This window comes from Brachyhypopomus gauderio, chromosome 3, assembly GCF_052324685.1.
Source record: "Brachyhypopomus gauderio isolate BG-103 chromosome 3, BGAUD_0.2, whole genome shotgun sequence".
In the NCBI taxonomy this organism is placed as follows: domain Eukaryota; kingdom Metazoa; phylum Chordata; class Actinopteri; order Gymnotiformes; family Hypopomidae; genus Brachyhypopomus; species Brachyhypopomus gauderio.
The window spans coordinates 18,684,543-18,709,316 of NC_135213.1; the positions used below are offsets into that span (position 1 = coordinate 18,684,543).

At 43.1% G+C, this 24,774-nt stretch overlaps 1 protein-coding gene across 4 annotated transcripts in view; it reads right to left on the reverse strand.

Annotated features, from left to right (window-relative positions):
- Positions 1-24,774, reverse strand: part of adam12a (ADAM metallopeptidase domain 12a) — a 78,104-nt gene that overhangs the window by 25,605 nt on the left and 27,725 nt on the right. For 2 of the 4 annotated variants that reach the window (XM_076999992.1, XM_076999993.1), the window contains 4 exons: positions 14,936-15,014; positions 7,491-7,567; positions 5,925-6,120; positions 548-613 (listed from right to left, as the gene is read on the reverse strand). In XM_076999992.1, the coding sequence (XP_076856107.1) occupies positions 548-613; positions 5,925-6,120; positions 7,491-7,567; positions 14,936-15,014 (418 nt within the window). Of the gene's footprint in view, positions 1-547; positions 614-5,924; positions 6,121-7,230; positions 7,349-7,490; positions 7,568-14,935; positions 15,015-24,774 lie in introns of those variants that run through there. The other 2 variants (XM_076999994.1, XM_076999996.1) reach the window with 2 other exon arrangements.

The following is a 24,774-nucleotide window of genomic DNA, read 5'->3' on the forward strand; positions in this document are numbered from 1 at the left end:
AACAAATGCACATAAACTAGAAAATCTCATATCGGTGGTCATGTACTAAACATTTGCCAAAGTGGATTAATAGGTTGGACATTTAGAGAACACAACAGAGGTTCAGCTGGAGCACATTTCGAAAGAAGCATTTTGAAGTATGGCATTTAACGCAGTTACTTGGGGGTCAGTTTGAAATGGACCAATTGGGCAAAAGATCAAATGTCTGCAGCTGGAGGTCTTCTCTTCCTGTCTGAGTCCAGAAAAATGACCCTAAAGTGCTACTTAAACAATCTTTCAGCTGACTGACAAACATCTGCTGTATGGGCCATGCAAATAAGCTCCTCTTAATTGACCAACATCTGCTTAAGTGGCTCCCCCTTAGATCAAAGTGCATGACCCCAAGCACTGGGTTAAAGGGTCATGACCATGTGGCAGCAGTGCTTCTGTGTTCCCACAGCTTCAGTGTAGAGGAGGCTGCAGGATTTGTGTTCATTCTTACACAGGGTGTGACATTATTTAGCTTTTAACTGATGGTGAGTGACAAAGAATATTTTTGGTTACATACCTCACGGTTGTCTGCAACGATAATCAGTTCTACGTATTTTGTGTTGCTTTGGGCATGTCTCTTGTGCTGCAGAAAGACAGAAAAGAAGGAGAATGGGGGTATAGAGGTATATCGATGTATCAGGAGGGAATGTGTCAAGGGAAAAAATAATAAATATTATAAAACTAGTGCACATACTCTTACAGTGCCTTGGATGGACTTAATAAAATGCACAACCCAAGCTAAAAGGGTTTTTCTCTGAAGGTTTCAGTCTCAGCCTTCATACTGAATTGGCTTTTCACTGGGATTATTCTTCATGTCCTTTGTGGGATAACACACAATGGGTACCGCATTTGTCTTACATTGCAGTCCTTTTACAAAAACGTTAAATTCATGGGGGTGAAATGAAAATGTTCACAATGAAATAAAGTGTAACCCTCTAGGAAGTACAGTACGTGTGTAAGCATATGTAAGTTCATTTACCAAAGCAGTTAATCTGACATATTTAATAAAATGGTCATTTAGTATGTCAAGTTAAAGTAAGAGAACATGTCAGGTTTGGTATCAGTTCCCAATAAACCACATTAAGGTAGATTCAGCAGAGTGCAGATATTAATCTATGATTAATGAGGTCATTCTGAGTTCACAAAGAATCCTGAATTCCTATTTTCAAGTAATGCCATGCTGTTTGTCATGCCCTGTCTCAGTGCATGCTCTGTAGACTGAACTCCTGCGTTCTAGATTTGCATGAACAGCACGGCCATCTCTCCTATGACTGCTTTGTTGAGCTGTCCAAACCCCATCACACAAAGTTGACATTTTTTGGCTTGTATTGTAAAAAACAAAAAGAAAAACAACTGATCTTTTTTTTTTAAGATATTGATCAGCAGTGTTTTCCCAGTATTAAAACTGAGTCTTAACTCCGGGTGTTCTGGAGCTGAATCAGCTGTGTGGGAATAGTAATGGCTCTGAAGTTGCATGACAAGTCTCAGGATCTGTGCAGCACTTGGACAAAGTGTAAATTGAACTGTCTGTACCCAACATGCTCTCTCTCAGATAAGGAAAAAATGGATGAGAATCATCACTGAACTGATCGGAAAAATATAGAACTAGTTTTAATGCACATACTATGACATTGTGCATTCTGGGCTAATGCAACACTTACAATTTCTCTCTCACTGAAAAGTCTCTAATGTCTCCCATGGCTTTAAATAGCAACCATTCCCCTTGCTTTTGGTGACTGATCTCTTTAATTGGTATAAAAGCATTTGCACATCAGCAACATCCTTAGAGTTAAGAGGGACTGTGAGTCTTGCCCTCAGCATCCATAACTGAAGCTGTGGGGGGACCAAGGAAACCTGGCTGGGACGTAGCACCATGGACCATGTGTGTGGTGGACAGACAGGGGGCACACTGTCCTTTATCATATGTAGAACCATCATTTTGAATCTTCTGTGTGTCCTGAAGATTGCTGGCTCTGAATGGACCGGCAGTGCATTGTGCTCCTGACAGATAATATAATGCCAGCTTACACTCATCAGGCCAAGCTTCAACTCCTTCCAAGAAATCTCATTCAGCCAGCACAAATCCTGCCCCATGACACTGACTCAGGGCTTTTATACAGCAATAGAAACCTGCTTGTTCATGCTCACATGGACCAAAAGCAGGATCACATTGTGGCCTCTTCCCACATCCCTGTCTGAAAGACACAAGTGGATGGACCCTGGGACATTTGTTAAAGCAATCATCATATTAATGCAAGCATATTAACACTGACAAAAATACTAGTACGATTTTAAGACTAGTACGAGTATCAAAAATGACATCACATGACGGATGACTGCATAATTTGAAACTGAACCATAACTATTTTACACCAAGCTCACCAAGATTTGAGAACCCGTCTATTTGAAAATGCAAGAAATCTATATGTGGTCCTGAACAACCAGTTCTCATTCTCTGTCCATGTTACTAACATGGCCTAGACATACAGAGTTCACTTATATAACATCAGGAGGGTTTGGCTATTGCTTTCCAAAGATGCCATTAGCATAAGGATTTCTTCCAGGCAGGCAACACAGAATTACTGTAAATCACTCTGTTAAATGCTGTAAATGTAATGCAAATGCATCCTTGCCATTTGCACCCTGTTATTTTCTCCTGTTTTCACCGTTCACTCATTACGGACTTATGAAATAACTGAAGCGCTAGAGAATAACTATGCCTATACCTCCACTCCTACTCCATTCCCATTTACATCCCCTCCGCCATCTTTCCCCCCGTGACATTTCTACCGTCCTCCTTCTCTACGTATCCTTCTCTCTCGTTATCACCCAGAGCAGCAGCCCAAATGTGTCCGAGTTCTCTTCAGCCCTCTGACATTCAGACAGTCAGCTCCACCTGTCCGTTAATGGAGGTGGAGTCTGCCATCTCAATCTCTGTTTTGTTATTGTACATTCAATTTGTTCATAAAATGTGTCTCTCTGTAATAAACTGCTTTAAAATAAGTCTCAGTAACAACTACAACATCACCACAAAATGGCCTTCTATGGATAAATTAGCATCACTTATGTGTATAGCTACTACCACTATCTTAAGCTTATAATGTAGGATAGTGGTGTTAATATTGAAGCTCGTTCATGTATAAAAGGTACCAGTAAAAGGAACCGAGTTTATAAGGGCACAGTGATTAAAACCAAGACTGCAGGTTATTAGCTGGCTTTGAATCTATCATTCTCCGGATACAGATGACATTACAGCTGCTACAGACTGTGCATGACTAAGGGTGACATCAGACCACACTGGAGATGCAGTGAGGCCATGTGCAGAAGGCTATTTGGAGACCTTTGCAGAAAAACATTGCCTGGGAAATATTAAAAGTCCTCCACTTTATTAAAAACTGAACGACGTCCCCATGTGTGCCACACTGTAGCGGGTTAGATGGGAAAAGCTTCAACTATGAGGGTTTTGGCTGAACATCATTACTTGTGTAAACCACAATTACTATGATATTTGCCAAAACGCCTTGGCATTTCTTTTTGAGGATTACCTATCCCAGATCTGTTTCATGATCATATTTAATTTTCATTTTAACTATTTTCTCAATTTTCTCATCATTAACAAGCAAATTCTGAAAGTATTATCTGGTACTTCTTCAACCACTTCTTCAGTTGTCTAAAGGATAGCTATTTAGATAATTCTTATCTGGTAGCCACAAACCACGGATGTCCAAGAACCTTTGTGCATATACACAAGCACATTACATTTTAAAGCACACGGCCTGCTACTCAAAACAAAACCTCCAGTCTCTACAGTGAAATAAAAATAACACACATATGACATGTTTAAACACTAACAAACATTTGCTATCACAGTTCTAAATGTGTAATCCACCAATGATTAAAAAGTAGTGCAGTTTGAATCCAAACAGATGTGTGAAGAGAGGTGACAGATGCTTCCCGAAGGTGTAACCTGAGCCGAACGTGTGTACGTTTTGATTTAATCAATACAGTGTTAAAGAAGTAAATGTTCATCAGGTTTAGTTGACCTTGGTTTTGGACCAAAATGGTGCAATGAAAAGATCTAAGTGACGTTTAAAGAGGGTGCATTATTGGAGCTGGACCTTTTGTCACAAAGGCTGCTCAATGGAAAGGACTTTTAAATGGAACAGTGATTCAAATCACATCTACATTTAGCTGTGTGGGAAAGACATAATTGGAAATGGTTCTATGATGGAATATGACCACCTCATATTTATTGGTCATGATGATTGTGCAATACATAAGAAGGAGAAAATGAAGAGAACTTGATATGTTTTAAGTACACTAAAAGGGAAAATCAATACAAAACTGTTTTCCTTTATCCCCCAATGACATTTTCAAATGTGCTATCTGTCCTGGGAGGGATCTCTTTCACACTGGCAGCACTCCCATCTACAAGACACAAATGGTCACTGAACAGTTTGATGAGGATGAAAATGATGTGAATTATGTTGTACAGCTCTCATGGTCACTGCTTCTAAACCCAGACAAACACCTATGGGAGTCTTTGGACTGACATGGTATACAGTGCTCTCTGCCCCATCATCAAAACTGCAGTGGAAGAATATAAATATTAGAAAAAAAAATTTGGTGGCTCATTTTGCTGGGATGATACGTTTTTTTGTTCTTATCATCCATGGCAGCAATGAGTCTTTAGTGAAATCAAACCAAGCAGTCAAGCATCTAGGTAACTGAGGGAACTGTGTCATTACAGCTCTTCTGACATTCTCAGTGTTCAGTACTTCAGTTCAGAACCCTCATTATACAGGACCCCTGAATTTTTGTTTGGAACATCAGTTTCAACACAATATTCAGGTTCATGATCAGTTCAGTGACAGTCCAAAATTCCCTCAACATTACTCCCCTTATTAGGACGTGATCTTACTGACTGTAGAAGTCACGTGTGATGCTGACAATGTCTTTTGGCTTTCCTGAGACAAAAGAGGGGACCATGTTGTAGAACCAACCTACTATTTCCTTTCTCCTTGGGTATGTTTTTGCCAAAAATAAAAGAGCAAACAATTGATTAAAATAAAGGTAAATATAGTTGATTTAAATGGAATACAATTAAATATTAATATTAAAATTAATTAAAAGTGAAAAAATAAACATTTGAATTTAATTTGAATGGTTTTACAATTTGCATATGTCTCCCTTGTGCACATTCAATCAGTTTATTAGCATCTTTGATAAGTGTGTCTAGGGCTAGGTAGTGTTAGTGTGTAAGGTTACGTAGTGTTAGTGTCTAATTTATTCTCAGTAGGGTCTAGGCCAGGGGTGCCCACAAGTTTTCAGCTTGCGAGCTACTTATAAGATGACCTAGTCAGAAAGATCTACTGGGGGGTTGGGGGTTGTGAGGTGGCGAACGTATTTTGTAGAGCGGGGGGGTGGCGAACGTAATTTGTTGAGCGGATTGCAGATTGGCTACCATGAATGTCAATCAAAATACAACCGTCAGTGCAGATGGGCGATTCATCTACTACTTTTTAATGTCATGCGATCTACACACATTTATTGATCGACGTAATGAGCACCCCTGGTCTAGGCATTTGTGTGTTTTGGAGTTCATTATGAACAAAGTAATTTGAGTCAGTAGTTTGCTTTTGCTAGAGATGCATTTTAATGAACTGATGTTTTTACGATTTGTGTTTAAGGGTTTGAAAAATTTTTGAAATATAATTTCAAATTTGTATTAGTAGTGAATGTATTAGCAGTGAAAAATGTAATGTGTCTTGTTCACAGTGATATTAATCACTATAAACACTGATGGCATATTGTCATACCATTACCTTATGTGAACTCATGAAAGGTTAAGTCATAGAAAGGTGTCGTGTGATTGGACATCTTGGTTAGCTTACCCTGGCACCACGTGAGCTGAACAAGGCCCCCAGACTGTCAGAGACGTGGGGAAACATGTGGGATTTGTGGGTCCTATGACCACACGTGCCCTGTGTGAGGTTGAGATGCTCAGCTCTGAAGAGATGATGTAGGGTGCTGTTGGACTCTTGGGTAGGCTCTAGGACCAACACTTTATCTTTATACATGATCAGCCCTCTATGAAGACAGAGAAAGAGAGAGAGGGGGGGAGGGAGGGAGGAGAATATAAACAACTAAAACTGAAATAGAGATTGACACTGAAAATATAAAAGCAGGCTATATTCAAAAGGATGAGCAACTCCCTTAAGCGCACTGCTAAGGTGTAAACATTAATGTCTAGCCCTTCTTTCTGATGGGAAGTGGTTTTTCCTCTTTCCCACAAGTTAAGACAGCTTGACAATGTTCTGGAAACTTGGCTATTTCAACATCCCAGCCACCGATGGTCAGCACAGCATCAATTTTGTGGATATTTTACAGAAACAACACTACTCATGCAACCCTAAAACCAATGTTTAGTGGTTATGGGATATGTTTCAGAACGGTTTTCTCACACTTTAAAGTTACACATTGATTTAAAGTGACATGCTCCTCTACTCCTCTACAGAGGGATAGCCAAACCTTGAGCTGGACCACATAAATATCTGTGCAAACCCCACTCACACAAGCATTGCAAACCAAAATCAACGCTAATTTATTTTGGCTTAAATGCCAAGAAACACAATTCTAGTCAGGGGAGCTCTGAGGATGTGTGTGTATCTGTGTGTGTGTGTTTGATGCAGGGTTGCAAGACAGGTTGCAGCTGCACACCAAACCTAAATAAAGAACTTAGGCAATAAAGGATCTCACTGCAGAGAGAGAGGAGACACTTGCTGGCTGATATGTGAGGACATTCCTATTGCTGTCCAGCAGAATTATCAGTAATTATCCTGGCATGACATGCTACAGTGTGTGTGTGTGTGTGTGTGTGTGTGTGTGTGTGTGTGTGTGTGTGTACATATCTTTAGATCGATTGCTTTTTTGCTTTTTTTAATGTAACTCGTGAATGCATATGGATTTTTTTTCATAATCTTATTATTTATTAAACACTAATTAATTTGACTCCCTGGTATTTGTATGGCAATATTTATGCCCACTATCCTTTGTTCACCATGATCAAATGAAGAAGAGTCTCATGAAGAGTCTCCATTGTTTCATCTAGTGTAGCTTGATACAGTCTAGGATAATTAACACCAGTGTAGCCATGAATCAAACGGCTCCCTTGTCAAACAGGACGGATGAGCTGCAGACCTCCAGCGTCATGGCGATGTGAACTCACAGAGCCTGGTGAGTCACTGCTCACATCCAGACTGTGTCCTTAAACCAGACTTCCTTCAGGGCACTCTAGATGTAGAGTGCACGCCGAGCCCTGAGAGAGCAGTGGACCGTGGGTAATGTCAGAATCTGGATGGGTTGGCGCGTGGGTTTGTGTGTGTGTTTGTGTGTGCGTGTGTACGAGGCGTGGGGTTATTGTGGTGATCTCCATGAGGGAGGGTACTACAGTAACACACCTGAGTCCTGTACAGGTGCTGAGGATGACGTCAGAGTGCCTGTGGCCGATCACCTCTCCATGATAGTAGCAGTTTGTCTGAAAGACACACAAACAAGGGTCTAATGCACAGCCCTCATGACGCTGACGGATAACAGCATCAACACTCTCTGAAGGTGTGTGTGCGTGTGTGCAGACAGTGTCCTCCTTGTTAATCTACATTAAGATTTCTACTGACAGAAGTAATATAGTAAGTCTGTGAGCCATTTATCAAGAAGACATTACACACGACCACTGCCTGTTTTCAAACAGCACCTGCTGGGATAGAGAGAAAGGGAGAGAGAGAGACAGAGAGAGACAGAGAGAGAGAGAGAGAGAGAGAGAGAGAGAAAGAAAGATAGAGAGAGAGACAGAGACGCATTTCAGCACAAAGCTGGTTTGTTTCATTCAGAAGGGAGGACTTGTCTTCTTTGGACTGAAAACATGGCTTTGGGGTTCTTGTTCCCGCACTGATCTTCCCAGGTCTCTTTCTCACAGGCACAGACACCCACAGCCTACACTCCCCCTGTCTGTGCACAGGCCTTCAAAAGGAAACATTCCACTCTCTCTAGAGGGGGGGGGGGGATTTTTGTTGGGAAAAAGTTTAGATTTTTTGCCTCCATTTAGAACTGGAGTCTTTGAACTGTGTGCAACAATGACAAAATAGCAAGCATGCAGTCTGACTGTTTTAGCCATGTGCTACTACCCATTGTGTGGTGTCAGGTCATTATGTCTGTACTCAGGCACGGTTCCTCTCTCCCATCTCAGGGGATCTCCCAGCCTGAAGGCTGTCATTTGTCAGAACATCACTCCGGCTGGTACAAGCTGACAAGGCGGTTAGCTCAAAATTGTCAAGCCCACCGGTGGCATATTTCCTGCACTTCCAGAGGTGGAAAGGACATTCCTATCACATTAAATATGAAATACACAGTGGAGCAGTGAACAGCAGGGAAGGCACCTGATTTAGCAACCGGCTGAAGACATGAAACCTTGGATGTTGTATTAAGGGAAAGCCACATGTGCACTCTACACTGGGTGCTTTTAATTTTAATTAGCCAACTTGAGGCCATTCGTTAGTGAATGTTTCTGATCCAGAATGTGTACTGTATAAAATGACCAGATGACCAGTTCACACTGGGCCATAGCTAAGGCTCAGACTAAAGCAGCTGCCATGTTTCCAGTAACAAACACACGTTCATTCATTTGACCACTTTGTGTAACGATGGGTGTACCAACTATTACACACCGTGTTAAAACCAAGAGAGTAATAGACCCAAGTACCGACAAACACAAGTAGTAAAAAATGTGAGACCCCTGAAGGGAAGTTCAGGGTCAGGCATGCATAACACCGATTCCGAGGTAAACTGCTTCTTAAGGCAGTCGATCGCTGTGCTTCAGGAGACCAGATGAAGGGACCGGGGGTTCTTTTAGTGAGAGCGATGAGAGGGGCTGCCAAGGTGCTGAAACCCTTAATAAAACAACAGTAAAATTTAGCAAAACCCAAGAAGCGCTGAACCAAACGGAGTAAGGTGGGTGTAGGTAATTGAGCCCGGATCTTACATGGATCCATAGATAGGGTTTTATGGGCTATGTGGTACCCTAAAAAGCCTACCCCACGGACGTGGAATTGAGATTTCTTGAGTTTTATGTAAAGGTGTAAAGTTATAAAATTCGCCTTAAGTGTTTAACGTGCTCAGACTCAGAATGACTATAAATGAGGATGTCATCCAACTATACAAAAGAATACCGGTTAAGAGCTTCTCTTAGCACCTCGTTAATAAAATGTTGGAAGATCACTGGGGCATTCATAAGACCAAATGGCATCACTAAATATTCATAATGCCCCGAAGGAGTGATAAAGGCAGTCTTCCATTCATCACCCTCTCGGGCCCCTGACCAAATTGTAGGCACTCCGGAGATCAAGTTTAGTGAATATAGATGCTTGTTGGAGTGCCTCGATTGCAGTGGCCATGAGTGGTAAGGGATGACGATCCTTTATCGTTACTTTGTTGAAGCCACAATAATCAATGCATGGTCTTAACCCTCCATCCTTTTTTCCCACAAAAAAGAACACGGTCCCGGCGGGGGAAGTGGAAGGCCTAATAAAACCTGCCGCTAGGGCAGGGGTGGCCAACCCGTCATAGACCAAGAGCCACTTATCTTACTGTGTTACGGCAAAGAGCCACATCGTACATGGGCGAGTGTAGATTGTTAACCGAGGGGGGCGAGTGTAAATCATTAGCTGTGAAGACAGTCAAATGCGTGTTTTCCACTACTCCGGTTTTAAAACTATTAGCGGCTCGCTAGGCTTGTAAACAAACTGCGCACTCGCGAGCCGCAGGTTGGCCACCCCTGCGCTAGGGCCTCTTGTATATAGTCATCCATGGCCCTGTGTTCCAGAAAGGCCAAAGAAAAAAGACGACCCCTAGGGGGGTTAGAACCAGGAAGCAGGTCGATGGCTATATCATAAGGTCTGTGGAGCGGAAGGAAACTAGATTTCCTTTTGTCGAAGACCTCAGTCAGGTCGTGGTAGTCACGGGGAACCTGAGCGAGGTCTACAGGTTCAGGAGGGTGATCAGTAGGAGACTTTGGGTGTTTCCTGATATAAGTCTCTTGACAGTCAGCCCCCCAACTTCGTACAGTGCGGGTGAGCCAATCTACCTCTGGGTTTTGGCATTGCAACCACGGAAATCCCAGGGTGAGATGCATCTGAGGGGCATTAATCACATAGAGGGTGAGCTGCTCCTTGTGACCCTCTATGTTCATGTCAACCGGTATAGTTTGTTTGGTGACTTCACCGGAGGTTAAAGCACTCCCATCCACCGCCGCCACCGAGAGGGGTTTATCTAAGCTGATGAGTGGGATGCCAAGTTCAGTGGCCAGAGATGCATCTATAAAACTGGCTGCAGCACCTGAGTCGATAAACGCCAACAAGCGTTTCTCCTCAGTGCCCCGCCAGGCTAATGACACATGGGCGTACAGTCCGTTGCTAGGAGGACTTGTGACAGGACCCACCAGGGTCTCCTTCTTCACTGTAGCTCAGGACACTTTGACTTTTGATGCCCCTCACTACCGCAGTAGGGGCACCTGCCTTCCTGGAGGTGCGTCTGTCTCTCCTGCTGAGTCAGGCATGTGTGACCCAATTGTATAGGCTGTGGTTCGTTATTGGATACACGTGACTCAACAATATGGGGAATTTCTGTAGTGAACGTTGTGACCTGGGACTTTGTTCTTTTGGCCTGTTTACACTCACGGCGATTGTTGTCGAGGTGTTGATCATAGTGTCCAGATCTGCCAGGGGGTCACGGAGTGCTAGCTCATCTTTCAATTCGTCAGAAAGACCTTCCTGATAGATAGCCAGCAGGGCATCCATACCCCACCCGCTCTCAGAAGCTTGCGTCCTGAACTCTATTGAGTTTTCAGCCACAGACATTCTACCCTGACGTAACCGTAAAAGACGAGGACCAATCACTCTTCCTGATGACGGATGGTAAAAGGCACTTTTCATGGCTGCCGAAAAGTGATCATAGGAGGAGCACACAACAGCCTGAGCTTCCCAGAGGTGAGAGGTGAGCCATTATGTAGGCTACCTTGACGCATTCTGTGAGAAAACTTGAGGGTTGCTGTTCGAACGTGAGAGAACATTGTAATAAAAAAAAAACCCTACACCCTTCGGGATCTACTGAGTACTGAGCAGGAGACAGGAGAGTGGGTGTCATTATGAACTGAAGCAGCCAGTGTTATAACTGGCCTGGCAGAGAGTGATTGGGGAAGAGCTGAATTAGTACTGTCTAAGGTCTGGATAGCAGCAGTGACATTGCTCAATTGCTCCATTATCTGCTGAAGCATCTGTTCATGATTGGAAAGCTGTTTTCCCTAGGTTACTAGAGCAGTCTTTTATTTAGCTGCTCTGCGTTTCACAGCTGGGTCCATGTTAGGCTGAATCGTTCTGTAACGGGTGTACCAACTAGTACACAACGTGATAAATCCAAGTGAGTAATAGACCCAAGTGCCAACAAACGCAAGTAGTAAAAAATGTGAGCGTGCGTCCACACACTCACACAGCAGCAAAATGAAACAAAAAAGATGCGGAAGAAACTCAACACGTCAAAAATAAACTCGACCGCAAAACACGGGTGGATAAACAACAGAAAATGACGTGGAATGCTCGACAAAAGACAATACTCAACCGTAGATACACAGGAGGAAAAATAACAAAAGAAACAGAAATAACGTGGAAGAAACTCAACGCGTGAAAACGAAACTAAGGACGCCAGGGGAAGTAACTGGCTGCAGGCAGACACTGCAACAAACAAAAAGCCCTTCACAAAATAAATATGAAATGGATAGGAAGAGAAATAGCTGGGGGAAAACTTGAGAGAGGCCAGATAGTGGCGTGGGAGATAGATACTCGAATAAGCCATAGAAAAGTAATAGAGACAAGAGAGAGGGAGAGAAAGCATAAGGTGGCGAGACACCTTTCTTATAGAACGCAACAAGAGGGAGCAGAGAAAGGGCTGACAAAGTGAAGACGAGCCAAAATGATTCAGCAGTGACCCATTTCCACAAGCTTCCTTAAGAAGCCATAGCAACAGCTGAAACGGATCACTGCTGATTGCGCCTATTGAGTCTAAGACTGACTCGGGTGCCTCTAGTGGTGGTAAGATGAGCGGCAGCCGAGCCAGCCCTGACACTGTCTCATGTGTTTGGTCTGATCAAATACAAACATGATGCACCTTAACCAAGTGAAGATGGAGTAATAACCATAACTTCATCAATGTAAAATGGCCAGCAAAACACTATACTGGGTCATATATTTGCTGTTATTACATTTTTTTGCTCCTAAGCATTTTATTACCCCTCCAAGCAGCCCAGAACTGTCTAATGTGGGAGACAAGCCAAGCCTTTGCCTGTTAGGACCAAGTAACACACAACAGAGATGTTGTTGGCAGAGACGGTTTCTTAATGGTACTCTGAATTTTTTCCTTAAGAACAATCTCTTCACATTTTTGCAAATAGGTTGCAATGTTGACCCCTGAGAAACATGAAAGTATGATAGGTGGTGGCTGAACGCTGTCATTTAGTGTTAGAAAGACTAAACCCCTCCACATGGCCTCTATGTGAACTGGCTTATGGATTTGCTGTTAAGTCTGTACATTGTTGGTCAGTGACAGTTTTTTTTTTTTTGTTGATATGACTTCATACTCCTCCACACTGAATTTGAAATAAAACACTGAGTGCAGAATGTCAAATTGAATTTGAGACTAGTTCCTCTACTTTGGACGAACCACAAAGGAATCTGAGCATATTCCCTTCACTTTGTAGGACACAGGGAACTGTTTAAGGATCTTGGTTCTTGGCCTGCTGATGACTGGTGTGCATTGTTACATCAATAGTTCATCAGTAGAGGTGGATTTAGAAACTTCATGTAGAGGCTCAACTGTGTCCTTCAACCAGAGTTCCAGAGTGTCAGTGACAGAAAAGCAGACAAACAAAGAATAAATCAACCAGAGACAGCTGGACTCAAGTGTCTGTCAGACAGATAGGAAGAAATAACGAACCTGTAACCAAGAAAGATCACACTGGATGAGTGAAGTACTGTTCAATCACTCCCTCCCACAGTGAAGCAGGGATGGGCATGATACAATCCAGGAGTTATCCAGGGTGTATTCAGGACGTACAGAAGGAAGTACAAAGGTTAACCATAAGGAGAAGAAAAAAATGCAACGATGATTCCCCATCATGCACTGCAAAGTCTTAAGAAAGGAAAATGCTGGCGAGTTCTGAAACGGAATCCTATTAACAGATATGAGCAAGGTTAAGCCGGTCAAAACTGACTGAGTGAGAAAACAGTGGAGGAAAGAACTGCTTGGAACTTCTGATTCAATGACGCACATCAATAGTCATCAATTTCCTAGCCAGCTGGTGATAGATAAACAAGTCCAGTGACTTACAGGCCAGTGAAACAAGGGGCATATTATATATATATATATATATATATATAACTTGCTTCAAATTAAATCTGTTCTTTAACCTTGATGTGTCATTTGAAATCCAGTTTTCAGAAGATGAAGAAGAAGAAAACTTGATCGTGCTAATGCATGAGCATACCTAGCTGCCAGAACAGGGACTCTTGCCTTTACCAATGATGACAGCAGCTGGACGCATCATTAAAATACACTTTTAAAAAAACCTACTTTTAAAAAACCTAGTGACTCAGATTCAAGCAAATGCTGCAAAGCTCATCGGCATGTCCTTCACCGCACAGCAGGACAACACTCCAAATCTGCAGCAACCATGGAGGTCTTAAGGAAGCCCCTTATCATGTCTGTAATCCAACGTAATGCACAGTGAGTATGCTCTTCTTTACAATGCAGGAATCACAAGTGTATACGCAGCGAGAGCTCCAGTGGTAAATGAACCTACAGCACTTTTTTGTCACCCTGTGGGGTGCCTATAGCAACACTGCAGGTGGTAATTCAGGACGGATATCTGTGTCTTTCAGTCTCTGCAGTCATTGACTATAGGGCACATAAAACATGACAGTTTTATCTGATTAAGGCACCCTGAAATATGGGAGTGCGTATAAGATAGGATGTAATTTCTATTCTGCACTTTAAACCAATTTTCATTTTTTCAAATTTCATTTTATGATCAGAGCCAAAATAACAAAATGTATGTCCAGTTATTTACATGTTCTTCCATATACATGTACTCAGAAGTTAATGTATGAGGGTATGTTTGTGTAGAGTGGTCCAGGCTGTTTGCCCTCAAAGGACATGGACTTGTGGCAGTTTGGATGACCAAAAGACCTCTACGTAACGTGGCTTGGGACCAGGACCTGCGGACATCTGGATAATGTGAACTGTGTTCATCGCCTCCCTTCAAAACAAGCAGGCACACGGCACCGTCATATTCCAACTCAGCCTCTCTCTCTCTCTTAATCATTTCTCCTAACAGTTCATGTCTAGGCTTGTCATTGGAAGCACAGAGGACCTGTCACAGCTGATGTCCATGATGACTTGATTAATTAAGTAAAAAAAAAGGTGAGAGTAACAAGAAGTCAACAGTTAATGTCCAAACTGATACGTCATTCCCATACCCTGTTCTGGGATCAAAGTCTGGGAAACATGCAAAGAATAAAACCAAAAGAAAGGAACAGAGGGGGGAGGGGGTGGAGACGCAAAGAGAAAAAGACATCAAAAGCCCTAATGCAGCAGAGAATGCAAGATAAAAAAGATGATTAACACATTCACTTGCTGCCCTTTACCTCTGAACCCTGACCAAACCATCACAGATGCTTGCTGCACTCAAATGTCAAAGCAGTGGGATAAGATTTCAGAACGAGAAGGCAAAAGGTTGTAGCGATGGTGATGGAGCAGTGAGGACACTCCTACTCAACACAGCATGGTGGAGCAGCAATCTTACTGTGGCCGTAGGTGAAGTGTTGACAACACGCCTTCCCTCCAGGTAGTGTGTCTCTGTGTAATGGCTGGCAAACAGCCCCCTGCAAAGCATGAATACACACACACACACACACACACACACACACACACACACACACACACACACACACACACACACACACACACAGTAAGAAAAAGAAGAAGAAACATAAATAGGCCCTATATACAGTAAGCATATACAGGCTATTGTGTTTGTGCATGGGAGTATGCTAATGTTTGGAGCCTGACTGTCCATTTGTAAACCACAACAGCCGGTGACGCCTGTTTCAGTGATGTTAACTCTTGGAGATCCTTAAGCCAGTTCCTCATTTAGGGTGTTGGAGCGATGTAAGCCAGCAGTAGCTGGGTGCCGTACTGGGGTAAGGTGGCAGACTGGTGTCTCAGCATGTATGGGTGAAGTGATGAGGGTCAAACAAGATTAGCAGGATCCTGGACTAGTATGCAACACTACTAGTGCGGTCAGTAAAGCTGTTATGTGTACCAGTATGTAAGGAGCAGAGGACCTAATTTAGTTTAGTGAGACCTAAACCCTAGAGCAGGGGTGGCCAATCTGTCAGAGACCAAGAACCACTTTTTTTTACTATGTTACAGCAAAGAGCCACATCATACACATGGGCACACTTGAACATCACACATCCCTTTGCATAAAAAAAAAACATGAACACAAACTTCAATATAAACGTAAGGATCCGGAACGCCCCTAAAGCATGGCAGGGTTGGCTAATGTGAGTGTTCCGAACCACGCCCAGGCGAGATCTGCTTCAGGACTTTGGCACGGTTGGAGGAAGTGGCCCACGGCGCGGCGAGGTTGCTCATGCATGCGCGCATGCACACTACGAGCTGTTATGTATGCAACTGTTGTTTTCTAGGTAAAAGGTGGATAAACTCCATTATCAACACTCATTACAAAGACACTGACGTGACCTGCGTTCACCTTTAGGAAGAAGAGAACAGACAGCAGCAGTAGTTTTGAAGCCTCCCTCAGTCGTCTGCGGTGCCTTTGCTGCACCTCGTATGTGGATTATTACAAACGTGTGACAGAAGACCGCGTCTCAACCACGAAACTCAAAGCACAATCACAATAGCACAGATACTTCATACTGCTAGTCTCACGTTTTCCACTACGCCAGTTTTAAAAGTGTTAGCGGCTCGCTAGGCTTGTAAACAAACTGTGTACCATGAAGATGTAGCAGTGTGTCGCCCTCAGAGCTGATGAGGTAACCGGGCCACAGCACAGATCGTTTGTTCAGGTGAGAGCGTGGCCGGCTGGGGACTCTCCCCAATCGGACCTGGACACAGCAGCACGGTTCGGATGCCCCTAGTGTGAGTTAGCCACTCCTGCCCTAGAGTATATGCAGGTTTAGCCTGCCTTGAGACTCTCTAGGGCAGGGGTACTCAACTGGCGGACCGCGGTCCGGATCCGGATCCGGACCCGAACGCAGTCCTGTCCGGACCCAATCTCATTCCTGATTAACTGGATATGGACCAAAACCAAACCGTAGCATTTATTTCAGGGCTTTTGAAAAAACACTCCGTCACGAGTGTTACGTTCGCCCCCCCGCTCAACAACTTACGTTCGCCACCCCCGCCGCACCGGACCTCAGGTCACAGGTATCTGCCAAAATTGGACCGCGGACAAATTTAGTTGAGTACGCCTGCTCTAGGGTATATGCATGCAGGTTTAGCAGGTTGCTGAAGTAACAGGTTTTTGATGGGTGCTTCAGTATGCAGTGTCACCAAGACATTTGGTCCATCTTATTTAAAATCCATTACAAAATAACTTTGACTGCGTTTAAATGATGCAATGAAAAGAGGCCTATAATGGCCATAGATAACTGTCTCTCTCTCTCAGCAGTGAAATTAGGTCCTCATTAAGTTCAGGGACTGTGAGGGTGAGTTGGACATACATCATTTGTCCTCTGCAACATGTGTTTCTCTGTGGCTGTGTCTTGTTAGCCACAAACGGACCCCAAAAAGACAACAAATGAATCATAATAACAACCTCAGTGAGTAATGCCGAAATAGGCAAAACAATATCTACTGGCATTATCAGGATTCCTCCTCTGGCCATGTTTGAGAAGAGCTATGAGTCAAGGGACCCAACTGCCATGTGGGAAGACAGTAGGATGAACAGTGTTAAATCTTACAGCCGTCATGCTGAGCTCAGATGAACTCCATGTGACAAAACAAAAAAACTGGACAAAACACCTAAGAAGCGAATACAGTTTTGCCAATAAATGTATCTCTGGCGTTTACTCATGTGGGTTCTGCATTGAACCATCTCTAAGCTAGCATTTCAACTTTGTCATTAAGCAAACACACATACTTTCATCATGTCACCATGGTAACTTACAGTTTCAGACCCATAGTATCCTGGTTACCAGCTAAAATGTCACAGGCTGCAAACACACTTGGTTGTCAAGGAGATGTAGTTTAAATTAAGTCTGTGGCAGTCAGAGCAAGAAAAGTAGTCATTAACGCCAATCACTGATGGGCCGGAATAATATGTTGGAAAGGCAGATGGGTCACACAACATTTATTCTGTTTCATGTATCATCTAGTTTGTAAGACCCAGGTCCACCTAAATGTAGAGTTCATTAAAATGTGGTATGCTGTCTTGTAGGGGTATGAGATGTTGCACAATAACCTGAGCCTGTACCTTATTAGGTCTTCATGAAGATCCTACATACATGTTATGCATATTAAGCAAGCAAAACCTCAAAATGATATGGAGAGCACACATTGTACCAAAGTTTCTTCAAAATGGACAGTATTAAATGCAATAACTTGTTTTACCAGCTCCCGTAGAGAGAAAGTGCTTGTCGGTCTCAGTTCCAGACGTGGAAAGTGATTTTCTGTTTATTACAGCTTAAATCCCATTTGGCTCTGCTTCTGTATTCATGATTCCAGATAGAGAGAATCTTAAACAGGCCCAGGCTGTAGAGATCTCTTAAACAGGCCTTGAGCCAGGGACACTGAACACTAAAGCTTTACCAGAATGTTGTAAAGAGTCTAAGAGTGGAAACTGTGACCTCCTGAACAATGCCAACTCTGCAGACTGATCAGTCAACATAGAAAAGACTTCCAGTAATCCAACATCCACCCATCCAAATGGAAAACGATACTTTTTGTGTAGAGCGATAAAGATTAAGAGCAGACTTAGTCTGTTCTATGGTCTCGCTTACTAATGATGAAATCCAACTGATCTTTGAAAACTAACCACAGAAGAATTTGTCTGTAAATTAAAACGGACATGAAGTCATCAACAGAAATCCAAACGTATCCAAAAGATATAATTCATCTTCATGGAAATTGATTCCAAATCCAATTAGCCTTGCCTCATTCAGCAGTAATCCGGCAGATGTATTGTACTAATAGTGTGATCCACTGTGAACAGATTTCAAACCCCAATGAACCACTTTTGGTAAGGTGCCACAGGACACAGCTTCACAGACACTGCGGACAGAGGCTGACATTCGGGGTCAGTCATCTAGCCATTCCTTTATCTCTAGCAGACGTCCTGACAGGCTGAGGTTATTGAAGTAACACATCAAGAAGTCACCATGAAGAAGGTCCCACACACTGAGGTCGTTAAACTGTTGGAACTATAACCAGAACTCACAGAGAGACAGCAGGATAGGGTCTTTTACGCACCCCTCCACAGCTCAAGCACAATATGGATGTGGCCTTAAGCATACGCAGTACAGCCTTGCTTTGACAATATCAGCAGATGGATGGTGATTTTTTTTGTTTGTTTGGTGCGTAGCCCCCCCCCCCACCCTTCTGTTAAACAAGATATGGGAATATGGTTCTGTTTCAGGTGATAGATATGATAAAGGGGAGACTGGCATAAGACAGACGCTACAATGCATACTTTGCATTTTTGCATTATGCATTAGCAGAACTGCATGGCAAAAGTGTATGAAGGTCCTTTGAGGGAACATGGAAGAGTGGAAGGAAATCTGTCTGCTTTTCCGTGTGACTCTTACGAATAAAGGGACGAATAAAGGGGGTAATCACATCACCATTGGAGAGGTGAGAACACACACACTCATAGTAAAAAACAAAACAAAAAAAACAGTTTGGTATGTCTTACTAAGAACTCATATTCTCGAACAGAGCAGCTGTGTGTGTGGTCTGCTCCATTGTAAATGTTGTCTTGTCCGTTTTACTACAAATCACTAATGCCAAGGAAGCCAGACTGAGTGCTGCAAACAATCTCATTGGTCCTATTCTGATAGAATTTTTATGTTTTTTCAGTTTTTGGCTTCCAGCAGCGAGCTAACCTAAGGGTCAGTCACTGCTCAGGCAGAAAAGACCAAACTCTGTTGGTGCAAAAAATGGAAACTTCTCATTTTGCTTACTGAAAATTCAGAGGAGTGTTCATCTTGAGGTGATCTTCAGTGTGTTGCTCGCATTTCTCTATATGTTCCTAAATATCTACTTGTTGTCAATTATCTCCCTCTAGTCAATAATCGAGATCTGGACTGGCCATCTGAAACTCTATTACAGACCACCCATTACCATTACCATGGTGACTGCCTCCTTGGAGATTGATGCCTGAGGGCCAAGCAGGTTCCCAAGAAATCAATACAGTTCCATCGCCGGTAATGTGCAAGTGATGAATGACACTGGCATGGCACACAGCACCAATTACAGGCTACGGGTGATTGATAACAGAGGAAACAATGGCAGGATAATTGAAATTAGGGGCTACATGAGATAGTTATTAACTGAAGTGAAGGGACAGATGGTGGTACAATGTAGTGACTTCTACAATTAATATTCACAAGTTATTACAATTATATTTATATAAGACCACTTTAAAACAGTTTAAAACAATGGCAATCTTGAATTAGTTTGAGAAAAAATGGAATGTAATTTCCTCTTTTAATAATGACCTTGGTCATACCATTTATATGATGATCTCATAAGTGTACATGTTTGACTTCCTGTGAACATTTTGTGGGACCAGGTGTGCTGAGTAGATAAACGTATATAACTTACAGATGTCAGAGATATTAAGTCTCAGTGGTCACCACTCAAAAGCCCAAGCTAAAGCCCGGCTGAAATCTCACAGAGAGCGACATGAGTCATCAGACCCAGAGACTGAGAACAAACCTGCAAGCAAGTATACCATTATGACAGCTCTCCATATAAAGTGTGAGAATCAAACTGGGTAATGGAGGAACTGGTTGACATATCTGACATGTTTATATAATCCTTGGAGGACATATCATGGAGTTGATGTTATGATGCCTCATTATTTGCTTATGGGTGGAATTACTTCCTGGATCAGAAACAGGATGTCCTGCAGGTCTGAGCTCTAGATACACTATAAGTCAAAGTTTAGACACACCTGCTCTGTTCATTTGTATTATTTTCAACAACAACAAAAAAAAAACACTGAAGATAGATGACAAATCAATTATGCCTTATAATTAGTACCTTATTATGCTCTAATAAACAAATTTTGACTAACTTAGATATTAGATTATTTGAAGTAACTATCCTATATTTTGATGACAACCTTGCACACCAATTGAAGTAGCACCTATGATGTTTCCATCAGTCCTGAACACATTCTTACATATGCACTAGTAGAGTGAAGGACTAATGTGCTGAAAAATGAGGGTTAGATGAGGGTGAATTTACTTCTCACAACTGTGTGAATTCGTGAAAGCTGTTTATATATATATATATATATATATAAATTATTATAATTTATTTTATAATTATATATATATACAATTGTATGTGAGTCTCTGTGTACGAGCGGTCTGTGTGCGTATGTGTGTGTGGGGGTCCTCTTATAATTTCTTCCTGGATATATCCCAGCATTGTCTGCTAGTCATATGTGACCCACATAAATACATGTGGCATCAAAAGAAGTGTCCAATCTACTTCTTGGAATTGACACCTTTAACTCTCAGTGGGAGTCTTGTCTGTACAAAACCAGTCCAAGAGAATTGCTGTACTCAAAACTCTTCAAAAGCTGCAATTTGATTGAAAGAGCTGAAAAGTCCTTCACAGGGCTAGACATATAATCTGTGATTTCCTTCAGCCTCATACTCTCAAGACCTCAGAACTGCCTTGGCTAGAGCAGATGACAGCAGGAGATGGAATCTCATTTTGGAGATGTGGAACATGACTGATGGGCTCTGAAGAACAAAGCTCTGAGTGGCAGTGCGAGATGAGGAGATAGAGAGAAGTCTCAAGTCAAAGGACCAACCCTCCACCAAACTGACCCAAACTGGCCCTAAGGAATAAAATGAACTAATGCACAGGCTGCAGCAGGCTAATCAGTCGCATGTCAGTCATCGTCTGAGTGTTTGTGACAATGGATTGCTTTTGTCTAGATGTCAACTTAGTTTCATTGGTGTTAGAGAGAGTAGCACATAAGGTGATACCTACATTGGGAACAGGCTGGCCCAGCTCCTTGCAGGGCAGCCATGCTGCTCAACAGAACCCCCGCCCGTAGCTTCCAGTGAGAAAGCCTTTAGATCTGAGACAGATGCTCTTCCAGTGTTTCCCCTGTAAGCCACAAGCACATTGGTGTGGGACAGACCACTTGTGGATCCCGCAGGGGGGGGTGTTGGACATCAATGGTGAATAATAAAGTGCTGCGCTTTGAGGATTTGAGATTAGTTTTAATGGCTTGAATAATATTACTTTTTGAATTGTGTCTCCCTTTTCATACTCATGAATGTGTTACTAATCACATCCTTTCTCAACTTTCAGCTAAATGTGGATAATTTTTCAAATGTGGATGATTATTTTCACAAGAGTCAATATAGCAACGGGTTCCAGATAACAGATGCTAGGACTTCATAGTACAGAAGATCCACTAAAAGCGTCATTTTTTTTTAAATTCAAAATCACTACTGTAAAACAGTGTGAGCAAAGAGAGATTCTCATACTACTATCAAAATCAAATAATCACACAGGCAGCTATCTAAGAGCAATATGAGCTGACATCCTGGACTCAAGGGGTGGAGCTGGACTGGGCCATATGTGACAGTGAGTTTTGTGTGTGTGTGTGTGTGTGTGTGTGTGTGTGTGTGTGTGTGTGTGTGTGTGTGTGTGTGTGTGTGTGCCCTTCTGCTCCTGTTTTCAGTTTCTCTAGGGCTGTACAGATAGGTTAGTTTGCTGACATTACTAGACAGATTGGGCCAGACAGTACACCAGGTCAGCCCTGTCCAGCAGCCCATCAGCACAGTAACACAAAGATCCACTGGGACGTACAGTCCACTGACCCTCTACCTTTATATCCCCTAGTGAAGCAACGTGAGCCCTGCACCTCCAGCAGATCTCCCAGATCACCTAGTGGAAAGACGGGAGAGTTCCAACAGCTGACACTGAAATTCTGGGACATTTCATTTACATTTACAAAGTGCTTTGCATCTAATCACAGAATTCATCCTAGGTAATAGTACAGATAGGCCAGAATTCAAGATTCCCTTGAGTCAGACAGTCAATGTCATTACCTAGTGTTTTCATTAGGTTTCAGCTTCAGTCACACCTGCTGAACGGACCATACAGACCGTGTGCAGACGGACAGCAAATGTGCACCACACTCTGACCTACAGTGAGCCAACGTGCTTGAGACAGCAGGCAGGGTTGCAGGGGTCAGCCAGGGTTGCAGGGGTCAGCCAGGGTTGCAGGGGTCAGCCAGGGTTGTGCAGGGATGCGACTTGTGGTTTGGTGATTTCACTGCGCAAAAACACCTTATGGGAAATGGAATGAACTTTCCCAAAATGGAAAACACTTCAGAAAGCAAAAGCACATTGTGGCCATGCACACTGTTGAGCTTTCCAGTTATCACAGAGCTGAATGATTAATATGGTTTTAATATGGATTAATATGGTTTTGAGGACTTTCTATGTTGACTAAACAGAAGAAGGGTCCTCTTAATGAAAAGCTATACCTTTATTCCTCTGTATTTATCTAGTCTCAGACAGGTCTGTGCTGCACCTAACAGCAGGCTCGGCTGCTCAAACAATTCAGCTCATTATTCCTTAAACACAACAAACGCCTGCATAAGAGAGCAGATTTTCATTTAAAAGGACTCGTCTGCTCCACCACTGTATTCATCCACCACCAAAAGAAAAAAAGAAAAAAAGAGGAGAATGCAAATCTGCACATTCGTCCATGGCCATCGCTCACCATCCCTTTTCACCTTGTTTATTTATTTGTTATTTGTTTGTTGTTAATGCTCTGGCTCTATCATGGCTGAAGGACATGTTAGCAGTAGAGACAGAGCACACATCCTGATGTCATAAATATGACCCCTTTTGTGCTTTTAATTCAGAACATGCATTGAGGTGGTCGGAGAGGCTTCTTGGGCCTGACTAGGCAGGCCTTGTCCCTCAGGGAACTGCAAACGCAGCAGACGTTTCCCTACAAACACCAGCTTCCCACAGCCTGGGTTTCCCATGAACCCAGGAGAGCTGACTCAAACTATACGGACTATCCTGGATCGTAAGATGACTCATCACTCTACATGAACACACCATCATATCAGCTCCCTGGTTCCCTGGATGTCACATGCTTAAATATCACAATATTGATCAGCCACTGCCCCAATGTATCTGTAACCCCCCCCCCCCCCCCCCACCTCCACCCATCTGGCTCCCTGTGCCCTGATGTGCATCCCAGCTAAGCTTTCATCACAGCAATCAAAGCCTTCCCCACAGACCTCCCATTCACAAACACACAAAGAGCCCTGGAGCTAGAGCCCGGCTCCTGCTCACAGCAGTGACCACAGCAGCCCAGGGCCAACGCATCTGCTTTCTGCATGAGCTAGGAAAGGAGGACGAGTGACATAGAGACAGGCATGAAGAGAGAGAGAGAGAGAGGCGTGGAGCCTGAGATCTCTTGTTATATCGTTTGTTATAGACGGCCCTCGTGGACCATCAGCGAGGAAACAGGCAGGAACCCGACACACACCTATTCCCCTTTCCGCAATCTGTGAGTGAGTGATCCCTTTCAACAGCCAGACTCTCCGCCTTAACCCAGGCTACCAAGACCAAGACTAGCAAAAGAAAAAGAACTTAGCAGCCCCTGATAAAATCAAGATGCTGCCTGTGCTAATTCAGTTTCCTCCACGGAGAAGCTACCTTCAGGGAAACACGGCTATCTGCTGTGCAGCACGGCTGTCAGAAATGACATTTTCTCCCTGTATTTGTGCTTGGGGAGAGGAGTGTGGACTGCACTCTTCCTCTAAAAGACCCCACCGAAGGAGCCAGCTGTAGCACGGATGGTGTAGGGTGGGGTGTATGTGTAATTTTGGCAATGGGACGTGTAGTAGTGGGCTACGATGTTACCTTTCCTACAGTGGACTGGCGTTCAACCCTGACTGGGTAAATGCTCCATGTTATACCAATAAGACTCTTAACACTACACATGCCTCTGTAACAACTGAAATTGTGATTTGCTCTGGCTAAGCATCTGCCAAATGTAACTACAGGTTTTGTAAAATGCCTAAAAACTATCTGCCGGTCTTTGGGGAACAGAAGTGCTGCTGTGAGCACTGATGGTTCACACATGAGCAGCAGACTGTGAAGGACAGGCTTACACTCGGACCCTCAGGGTGAAGTTCTTCCCTGAGAGCCTCTCTGTGCTGGCCCTGCACGATCTTTAACACTGCCTTGATTTTCATTTGGGTCAGAGGGAGAAAACGAAGAGTGAGAGAGTGAGGAGATTTTAGGCTGTTGTGAGGTTTGGTGTAAAGCATCACACATGTGTACACAACCATATACACATACACACCTCTACACCAATCAATATAATATAATATAT